This window comes from Haematobia irritans, chromosome 5, assembly GCF_050003625.1.
Source record: "Haematobia irritans isolate KBUSLIRL chromosome 5, ASM5000362v1, whole genome shotgun sequence".
In the NCBI taxonomy this organism is placed as follows: Eukaryota; Metazoa; Arthropoda; class Insecta; order Diptera; family Muscidae; genus Haematobia; species Haematobia irritans.
Genome location: NC_134401.1, coordinates 75,730,663 through 75,742,584, shown reverse-complemented (window position 1 = coordinate 75,742,584; position 11,922 = coordinate 75,730,663). Strand labels below are relative to the sequence as shown.

The following is an 11,922-nucleotide window of genomic DNA, read 5'->3' as shown; positions in this document are numbered from 1 at the left end:
ATGCACGATTGGAAAACTAAGAACACAAAAGATGTTTAGGAAAGTACTAGAAACTAAAGAAATGACTCTAACAAATTATGACGTAATTTTATCGTTACAATTTGAAATTTAAATTAACGGAAACTAATTTAAATAAACTTAAATCTAAAAATATCAAATTCGTAACAATATCTTCTTTCATAAGGCCGGTATGCACCTCTAGCGAAATTTTCGGTAGCAAAAATGTATTTAAGTCTACAACAAAAAAAAAAAAACAGGGCTGTGTACACAAATTATAAACCAGCTAATCGCTTTTAAAAATTGTTAATATATGTTCCAAATATTCCTCAAATAAATTGTTTATTATTTACAGAATTTTTAAACTTTTACGCACACAATGATTGTAATAAATTAAATGTTTGCTGCAAAAATATGCCTTTGACAACCCTGTTATTTTCATTAGAGGTGCGTACCGGCTTACGAAATTGAACGCTACCGAAAATTTCGTTAGCATAAATAGCAATGCATTTCTTATGGGAATGAAATTTTTCGCTAGAGGTGCATACCGGCCTATATGTAAAAAATATACACCATTTTATTAGGTAGAATATGTCTTTGTAACCTAGAAATAAGCGCTATAGGCCGGTATGCACCTCTAGCGAAATTTTCGGTAGCAAAAAATTATTTAAGTCTACAACAAAAAAACAGGGTTGTGTACACAAATTTTAAGCCGCTTTTAAAAATTGTTAATATATGTTCCAAATATTCCTCAAATAAATTGTTTATTATTTACAGACCTTTTAAAACTTTTACGCACACAATGATTGTAATAAATTAAATGTTTGCTGCCAAAATATGCTTTTGACAGCCCTGTTATTTTCATTAGAGGTGCGTACCAGCTTACGAAATTGAGCGCTACCGAAAATTTCGTTAGCATAAATAGCAATGCATTTCTTATGGGAATGAAATTTTTCGCTAGAGGTGCATACCGGCCTTTACCAAATTGAACGCTACCGAAAATTTCGTTACCACAAATAGCAATGCAAATAGCAATTCATACCGGCCTTATGCGCTTTACAGACTATCAGTTATTCCGGACAACAGTGCTCGTGTCGAACATATCCTATATATTGTGCACATTATAAGTTAAATCCGAAGGCATAATCGATACTGCTGCATGTTTATGGGATAGATAACACATTTACCGATTATTTAGTCATCGCCGACAAGTCGTATCGATCCGACACACTGTAAGATTCTTTACAAATACCGACATTCCGTCCGTAATAACTGATAGTCTGTAAAGCGCATTATGTAAAAGGGATTAATCATCTAATTAATCGAGTAACCATTACACATTACACCATGGCTGAATAAGGAGGTTGAATCACGATAACAAAAACAACAAATTTCAATATGTTGTTTACAATTTTAAGAAGTCAAAATCAGCTGATAAAAGAATCGTATGGCATTGGTGAAAGTGGCAATTATTTATTCTTTCAATTGTCCTGAAAAAATAATTAAAATCCAGAGAAAAATAAAGGTTCAAATTTAATTGCGTCACCTATGAGTGATTGTGAAGTGGATAATTCATCCGAGGAACGCCGATATGAGACAAATAAGACTATAATACCCACCAAAGCTAAGAATGGAAGTCAGTCAAATGGATCTTCGCCATCTATTAACAAAAACAGTTTATGATGCAGTTTAAAAAGTGATGTGCGTGGAATTTGGGTCTGGAATATGTTATCAAGATACTCAAGTCATCTTTGAACAATTCTCCAGCTATGAATGCGCGAGTTTGTTTGAGATGCATTTGCTATGCAGTGTCATTTGGAGAGCTGCAATCACCATAAACATATGATTTTGACATCTTAAAATTTTGTCGAAATAAAAAAATTGTAATTATATGGGCCCATGATTTAACCTTCTTGTTCAGCCATGCATTACACTTAAAATACAAATCTTTCGAGATTTGAAATTTCTTTTGATAGGACAAAATCAGTTAAAATCTCGTTCAAGTGCATTTTGGAAGTGTAATATGAAAGACCCAAATTAATATTCTAATTATATAGTATAATAAATTTGTTAATCCGTTTGTAACACATAAATATTTTGGTCTGAGAAACCACATACATTACTGGTATGCAATAAAGAGTGCAATTTGATGAATAGATTTTACGCACGAAAAATAGGCAGGCATATTTTTTCGCATAAATAAGATAACATCTCTGGGTTTGAGACCCTATTTACGGTACACTGTTCGGTTTTCGCGTTGAAACTCCATACAAAACCAAAAAACTAGCGAAATTGTTTCCATTTGTGGCACTTTGTTTTTTTTCGAGTTGAAAAACTGACGTTTATAGCATGGCGCCATTTGCAATGTGAATTAAGAAATAATTTATTTATTAATACTATTTGTGTGGGTTTATAACGCAAACACGGATCATATTTTTGTTCCGAAAATATACGAAGGATCAAGGAGTAGCAGATCAATTGCCCAAGGAAAAATAAAATGTTAATTTTGTAATAAGGCCGGTAATCTGTTCGGTTTTCGCATTGAAACTCCATACAAAACCAAAAAATACGAAAAACTAGCGAAATTTTTTCCATTTGTGATACTTTGTTTTTTTTTTCGAGTTGAAAAACTGACGTAAATCGATCAGTCAGTATTTTCATAACATGGCGCTATTTGCAATGTGAATTAAGAAATAATTTATTTATTAAACTGATTTTTGTGAATTTATAATCCAAAAGTGGATCGGTTAATTATTTAAAAATGTAATCTGACCGATTGATAAAAGAAAGTATAACATGCAGTTGTATTTCCGTAATAAACTAGCAACCAACATCTAGCCACTCGCTAATATATTGTAGAACATAAATAATGTATAAAACATGAAATTTAAACACAAATGTTAGCAAAATAAAAGCTTTATTTGGTGTATTATATTTTACAATCGTTTCATTTGTACTGGGCATCGGGATAATAAACACAAAACAAAATGTTAACAAACAAGCCACTAGTTGCCTATGTATATGTAATCATTTCGTGACATATTGCTATGTTGTCAATACATTTCGATGAAATAAACGCGAAAAAGTTCCAAAATGGCTGTTTTTTTCCTTCAAAATATATTGTCAGCACTATCATTTTTCAACGCGAAACAATGATTGAGGGGAACTTTTTTCGCTCCAACAAACAGAGTACCGCCCTTAACGTTTTTTTATATGGAGTATAACAGTTTTTCGTGCGAAAACGTGATCTTAGTACTAGGCTTTAGAGACGAAATGTTCGTTTGATTATAACAGTACTTCACATGATGTAAAGACCCCATATGGATTATTTAATTAAAATCCACGATGTCATCAAACATGTTGCAGTTAATTTGTTGACTGATATTACATGACCCGTAGCGAGCAGAGCTATATTTTCCCATACGTAATGACGTATTGACGTGTTTTTGTTTACGGATAGTTCATTCAAAAGTAAAAGTTTCTTAGTGGAACACCAATCTGTTGAAAAAAATACGATAGACGATATTGAATTATGAAGGTCACTGCAAGAAAGACCAATATTGTTGAATTATTTTACTTGGCGTAGTTTGAATAGTAATAAACTGTTTGTACCCTTTGTAAATGCAAGAGAAATCAATTTCCAAACCTTGGAATTTAGTGAAACGTGCTCGGAGAGCAAATATAGCTGAACACTACGCACAAGGAACAAGAACGCCTAAGGTAATGCAATAATGTCAAATTGACAGCCCCCATAAATAAAAATGTCCATGTGTTAGTGCTCAGCTGGTGTTGTTAATACGTTTTAGAAAAAATTGATTAACCAAGAAAAATATAAGATCTTTATTGGAAAATCTTTTTTATTCTTTATATTTTGACTTATAATAAAGTGAATTGCATTTTTTTTCAAAATTCTTGTTATGAAAATATTACGATTCATCGTTGGTTTCGTATTAAATTTGTTAAATAATATCCAAGAACTTAACACTTTCATTCACCACACATACACATATTTCAGTGGACTAATTGATCGGGGCATCAAAATGGAACAAGAAGATGGCCATCAAGGCGAAAATGAACTTAATCAAGAACCAAACTATGAAGTAATGGAGGATTTGCAATTGGGTGCTCAAGAATATATAGCAATGGATGTAATGGAAGCGGACAGTGATAACGAGAGCGACGCTGACAATGCTTTTGATGACGACGATGAAGATGATGACGATGATAGTAGTGCTGATTATGAAATTCCAGAGTTAAGAGAGCCGGAATCGTGGTCTTCCGACGAATTTGTTGATGACGCCTCAATGGGTTTTGAAATGGAAAGCTCAAGTACCTGCTTCAACCAGATTCGTCAAATGTTGAATCGGTATCGGCAGCAGTCTAAACGTACCTACAGTTTCAAACCACTACGCCTCATGCGCTGCCAGTACAAATCCCGCCACGAAGCCGGAGAATTTCCAATAGCCAGAAGTGGACATCGCATAATTGCATCGGAATCACATCTTTATTCCCTCGGAGGGTATAATCCGAATAGAACACCAAATTCCTCCCAACAAGATGCCTGTATGCTGTTTCAAGAACTATGGGCGTTCAACTTTGCAACAAGTAGATGGAAATTGCTTTTAGATGCTGAAAATTCTGAAATGCCTAGAGAGTTGGCATCTAACGCATTGGTGATTTACAACAATGTTTTAATTGTGAGTATTATTTCCATATATTTATTTGTATTCTTTTATACCTATAATTACATTTTTTAAGAATACCTTCGATGACATTAAAAAGTTTTATACTTACAACTGTCATGGTTGCAATGCATGATTGCATTGTTTCCAAAAGTATCCTTTCCTAGAATATCGATACCGTTCCAATAAGATTTTTTTACATTTTTATTATTAATACGGCTTACAACGCAGTGGTGGATTTATTTAGCAACTGCTTCGTTTATTTATATTGAGTTCAAAAAATAAAAATTCGATTTTACACTTTTTCGCAGTTCTTACGGCAAGGAAATGTATGTCTTTATTTCTATTTAAAATACACACATGGTACTCCAATATTAAAAACCTTCTTACGCTTAATATGTTCGCCAATATATTCAAATTTCTTATCGACATTGCCGAGGCATTACCTCTAGAGCAGTGTATTCATTTAATATCGAGAAAGCTAATACAGTTAAATACGTTCCCAAGGGACCGGTACTTTTAGTTGGTTATAACAGCAGTAAATAACAATGATAATTTGAATTACTACGTGGAAATTAACTGATTTTCACAAATTTAACTTCTGATTTTATTTTACATTAGCAATTTGCACTTCAATTGAAATTCAAAGACATTTCTGTCTGTTTTTCTCTTGGTCTGATTTGTCAATATTTTTATTCAACGGACAACATATATTGTCCACTGTAATTAAAACTTTGTTATAACCCTAGTCATTTGTACGGAAAATTCTACAAAAATAGTTCCGTAGAAAAACTTTATTATAATCCGGGTACATTATAAAGATGTTCGACTATAAATCGTTAATAGTATAGTTGTTTCTCTCTTCATTGAGGAGTATGAATATTACTGGTTCTAATCTAAAAAAATAAAGTAAGCTTTATAATATTGGAAGCTGGCTTTGTTTTTATGATTAAATGTTCTAACTACATATTATTTTACAGGTTGAAAACAAAAATATATCACTGAAGAAAACCGTGCACAACATTACAGAATTTTATGCATATTTTTGTACTGCCCAAGAAACTCCCAGTAAAGTATAGTAATTCACATGACACGGGAACGATCGACTTAAGACTATCAACCTCGGTGAGCCCATGGTGACACACTTTATCTGACACGTTTGACTTCTCGCAATCAAATTTTAAAAACTACAACTCGTTAAATTGCCCAAAGTATGTTATAGTTTATAGTAGTAGGTTTAGAGGTCACGTTTTAGGCTATTGTTGCAAACATATATGAAATTATTGTGTAGTTTCATATGAATTTCCTGGAAATGATGTAGAATTTTTTATTTTACTCATTTAATACAAATCTACATCACATATTTTATTGTCATGAACAGAAATAAAAGTCAAATAACACTCCAGCATTCCTTAGAAAGAAAAATATTTCTTGCTTTCATCATCTAAAATCATAAACGTTATATATTAATTCCCTGCATTGGAGGAGGTTTTTACTGTCTCGTGTTTTGATACGCATATTCTAAACAAATAACCAAGATATGACTCATTGGTGTACTACGTAGTTAATGACGAAAGCAAACCTTCGTCTCTGTCTGACCTCCGTAATAATCCACCACCAACATTCAATTCACCATTTTATACTTATGGGGACATACTACTACAAAATATAAATAAAAACAGCTGCTGACGACACATACGTATAACTTGCCTAGAGAAAAGTATAAACTTTTGTAAATAAACCAGTTCTATACATACGCACACTTACAACTTCCTGTGTATATAATGTTGATTGTTTCTTTTGTATGAATTCGACCCCACCTCTACACACGTACATATGATGTATATGTATTTATTATTGTTAAATGTTTGTGAGTATTTGAGATATATAAATATTATAATGTATACTAGAATGCAACAACTTGTTCTCCTATTTCTTTATACTCTTATCCGTTATCATCGAGTAGACATAACAAACACAATGTGTATGAAATAAATGCCAATCCAACATTAATTTTATCACAAACGATATCCCTTTGAAATTTGAGGAAATAATTAAACTAACTGCGCTTGTCGGTAAATTTTTTTTTATCATGTAAAAAATCATTTACCGTGTTTTCCAAATCTAAATTATTCGCCACTATTTTTCTTGAAACATATATATATATATATGTGAGAGTGGTGTGCTTGTTGCTCTGGATTTAACCAAAGCATTTGACAGGGTAGATTACATTAAGCTGATTGGTAAATTGAGGACCAAATTTTTATTTAGTTCTGATGCCTGTAAATTGATTTTTTTCGTACTTATCAGGCCGCTCCCAATTTGTCCAATTTGATGGCATTACGTCCGATACACTTTCAATTAGTAGTGGCGTTCCTCAGGGCTCGGTCCTAGGTCCATTGCTTTTTATTCTATATCTTAATGACCTTTGTAGCTGCATTCCAAAGTACTGTATTCCTTTTCTGTATGCTGATGATATCCATCTCTTTTTCCATAATAGTTGTATTTCTCAGCTTCAAACAAGTGTTGACTGTGTCTTGAATATGGTTGGTACTTGGTTGGAGTCAAATAATTTAGATGTCAATGTCTCGAAATTCAAATACTTGCTTTTTGGACCAGTACTTGAACAGCCGTGGAGAATTGATGTTACTTATAAAGGTACGCCAGTTACAGGTGTTGATGTGATGAAATGTTTGGTGTTTTTCTAGACTGAAAACTTAATTTTGGGGCCCATATTGATTACTTGTTTTCGAAGGTATTAATTTCCCTACGTAGGCTCTACAGTACTAACATGTACTTACGCTTGTTTGTCAGGAGAAAACTTGCGTTTGGTTTACTTATGTCGAATATTTGCTACTGTATTGAAGTGATTTCCGGTACGACTGGGGAGAATATGCATAGGCTGGAAAGGATATTCAATATGGTAGTACGTTTTGTGTTCAGTTTGGGTCGATTTGACCACGTTTCGGAACAAGCTATTGAATTCCTTGGGATGCCTTTTGCACTGTACGTTCAATTGCGGAACCTGATCTTCTTTTATAGGGCCATCCATTGTGGATCTAGGTTGCTTTTTCTTGATAAGGTGTTTTTCTCCAGATCGACTCGCAATCCACAGATTATGTTGCCTCGTATATCGCATTCTATATGTGAACGTTCCTTCATTGTCCACGTTGCTCGTATATGGAATAGACTACCTTTAAACCTTCGTAGTTTTAATTTTCCTATTAATAATTTTAGAGCTAGGTTTTTGGAGTTTTCTTTACCACGAATATAATCATTGTTAACGCATTATCAACGGGTGTTCCATAACTCTAAATACACATTTGCAAGTCCTTTGGCTGGGGAGCCATTTTTTCAACGCTTAATATGAGATATTTACTATATCTTAATATATATTTAACATTTAGTATTTTTACTATTTATAAATATTTTTTATACCCTCCACCATAGGATGGGGGTATATTAACTTTGTCATTCCGTTTGTAACACATCGAAATATTGCTCTAAGGCCCCATAAAGTATATATATTCTGGGTCGTGGTGAAATTCTGAGTCGATCTAAGCATGTCCGTCCGTCCGTCCGTCTGTCCGTCTGTCCGTCCGTCTGTGGAAATCACGCTAACTTCCGAACGAAACTAGCTATCGACTTGAAACTTGGCACAAGTAGTTGTTATTGATGTAGGTCGGATGGTATTGAAAATGGGCCATATCGGCCCACGTTTACGTATAGCCCCCATATAAACCGATCCCCAAATTTGGCTTGCGGAGCCTTCCGGAGCAGCAAAATTCATCCGATCCGGTTGATCGGATATATATATATATATATATATATATATATATATATATATATATATATATATATATATATATATATATATATATATATATATATATATATATATATATATATATATATATATATATATATATATATATATATATATATATATATATATATTATATATATATATATATATATATATATATATATATATATATATATATATATATATATATATATATATATATATATATATATATATATATATATATATATATATATATTATATATATATATATATATATATATATATATATATATATATATATATATATTATATATATATATATATATATATATATATATATATATATATATATATATATATATATATATATACATATATACATATATATATATATATATAAAGGGTGATTCTTTTGAGGTTAGGATTTTCATGCATTAGTATTTGACAGATCACGTGGGATTTCAGCCATGGTGTCAAAGAGAAAGATGCTCAGTATGCTTTGACATTTCATCGTGAATAGACTTACGATCTGCCACAACGTCGAATTTTCAGTGAATGGGCCCTAGAAAAGTTGGCAGAAAATCCGCTTTTTTATCGACAAATTTTGTTCAGCGATGAGGCTCATTTCTGGTTGAATGGCTACGTAAATAAGCAAAATTGCCGCATTTGGAGTGAAGAGCAACCAGAAGCCGTTCAAGAACTGCCCATGCATCCCGAAAAATGCACTGTTTGGTGTGGTTTGTACGCTGGTGGAATCATTGGACCGTATTTTTTTCTAAGATGCTGTTGGACGCAACGTTACGGTGAATGGCGATCGCTATCGTTCGATGCTAACAAACTTTTTGTTGCCAAAAATGGAAGAACCGAACTTGGTTGACATGTGGTTTCAACAAGATGGCGCTACATGCCACACAGCTCGCGATTCTATGGCCATTTTGAGGGAAAACTTCGGATAACAATTCATCTCAAGAAATGGACCGGTAAGTTGGCGACCAAGATCATGCGATTTGACGCCTTTAGACTATTTTTTGTGGGGCTACGTCAAGTCTAAAGTCTACAGAAATAAGCCAGCAACTATTCCAGCTTTGGAAGACAACATTTCCGAAGAAATTCGGGCTATTCCGGCCGAAATGCTCGAAAAAGTTGCCCAAAATTGGATTTTCCGAATGGACCACCTAAGACGCAGCCGCGGTCAACATTTAAATGAAATTATCTTCAAAAAGTAAATGTCATGGACCAATCTAACGTTTCAAATAAAGAACCGATGAGATTTTGCAAATTTTATGCGTTTTTTTTTTTAAAAAGTTATCAAGCTCTTAACAAATCACCCTTTATATATATATATATATATATATATATATATATATATATATATATATATATATATATATATATATATATATATATATATATATATATATATATATATATATATATATATATATATATATATATATATATATATATATATATATATATATATATATATATATATATATATATATATATATATATATATATACATATATATATATATATATATATATATATATATATATATATATATATATATATATATATATATATATATATATATATATATATATGTATATATATATATATATATATATATATATATATATTGATAGGCTCTAACAACCATGCAAAAATTGGTCCATATCGGTCCATAAATATATATAGCCCCCATATAAACCCATCCCCAGATTTCACCTCCGGAGCCTCTTGGAGGGGCAAAATTCATCCGATCCGTTTGAAATTGGGTACCTGATGTTAGTATATGGTCTCTAACAAGCATGCAAAAATTGGTCCATATCGGTCCATAATTATATATAGCTCCCATATAAACCGATCCCCAGATTTGAACTCTGGAGCCTCTTGGATGAGCAAAATTCATCCGATCCAATTGAAATTTAGTACGTGGTGTTAGTATATGGTCTCTAACAACCATGCAAAAATTGATCCGTATCGGTCCATAATTATATATAGCTCCCATATAAACCGATCCCCAGATTTGGCCTCTTGGAGGAGCAAAAGTCATCCGATGCGGTTGAAATTTGGTACATTTCGTTAGTATATGGCCTCTAACAGCCATGTAAAAATTGTCAAATTTTATTACTATAGAAAGTTTTGTCAAAATTTAATTTCTATAGAAAGTTTTGTAAAAAGTTTATTTCTATAGCAATGTTTGTCAACATTTTATTTCCATAGAAAATTTTGTCAAAATTTTATTTCTATAGAACATTTTGTAAAAAATTTATTTCTGTAGAAAATTTTGTCAACATTTTATTTCTATAGACAATTTTGTCAACATTTTATTTCTATAGAACATTTTGTCAACATTTTATTTCTATAGAAAATTTTGTCAAAATTTTATTGCTATAGAAAATTTTGTCAACATTTTACTTCCATAGAAAATTTTGTCAACATTTTATTTCTATAGAAAATTTTGCCAAGTTTTTATTTCTATAGAAAATTTTGTCAAAATTTTATTTCTATAGAAAATTTTGTCAAACTGAATTATATACGTATTTAATCGGCCTTTTTTTTGTTTAATATATACCCCTTATGGACTAACTTACAATTTAGAAGACAGTGTTAAAAAGTTTTACGATACCTTGCCATCGGCAAGTGTTATCGCAACCCAAGTAATTCGATTGTGGATGACAGCCTTTAGTAGAAGTTCCTACGCAATCCATGGTGGAGGGTACATAAGATTCGGCCTGGCCGAACTTACGGCCGTATATACTTGTTTTTTATTCTTATTTCTATTTAAAGGGTGATACGGTCAAAATTTGGTCAATATAAACTTGACGTATTTCTTTCAATTTTGCATTTAAAAAACCTGAACACCCCTCATTTTGAAGGTGTGTGTGTGTAGAATGTTGCTCCTATTTTGATTTTGGAATTCACTCTTCAGTTGTCAAAATGCCGTCCAAGCAAGAAGAGCAGCGTATCAAAATTTTACTCGCGCATCGCGAAAATCCGAGCTACTCGCACGCAAAGCTGGCAAAATCGCTAAAAGTTGCCAAATCAACCGTTACAAATGTAATTAGAGTGTTTGTGGAACGTTTGTCGACAGCCAGGAAGTCTGGATCGGGGGAAATCGAAAACCGGAAGCCGCTGAGACGACAAAGATAGTTGCCGGTAGTTTCAAGCGAAACCCTAACCTCTCTCTTCGAGATGCCGCAAATAAGCTGGGTGTATCGTCAAAACCGTGCATCGAGCCAAAAAACGAGCCGGACTATCGACTTACAAGAAGGTAGTGACTCCAAATCGCGATGATAAACAAAATACAACGGCCAAAGCGCGATCCCGGAGGCTGTACACGACGATGCTGACGAAGTTTGACTGCGTGGTAATGGACGACGAAACCTACGTCAAAGCCGACTACAAGCAGCTTCCAGGACAGGAGTT

At 32.6% G+C, this 11,922-nt stretch overlaps 1 protein-coding gene across 3 annotated transcripts in view; it reads left to right on the top strand.

Annotated features, from left to right (window-relative positions):
* Window positions 1-3,417: 3,417 nt before the first annotated feature.
* Window positions 3,418-11,922, top strand: part of slim (scruin like at the midline) — a 20,352-nt gene continuing 11,847 nt past the window's right edge. Inside the window, exons 1-2 of one of the 3 annotated variants that reach the window (XM_075310791.1) lie at window positions 3,418-3,717; window positions 4,013-4,694. In XM_075310791.1, coding sequence (XP_075166906.1) covers window positions 4,038-4,694 — 657 coding nt within the window. In that variant the 5' untranslated portion in view covers window positions 3,418-3,717; window positions 4,013-4,037. The other 2 variants (XM_075310792.1, XM_075310790.1) reach the window with 2 other exon arrangements.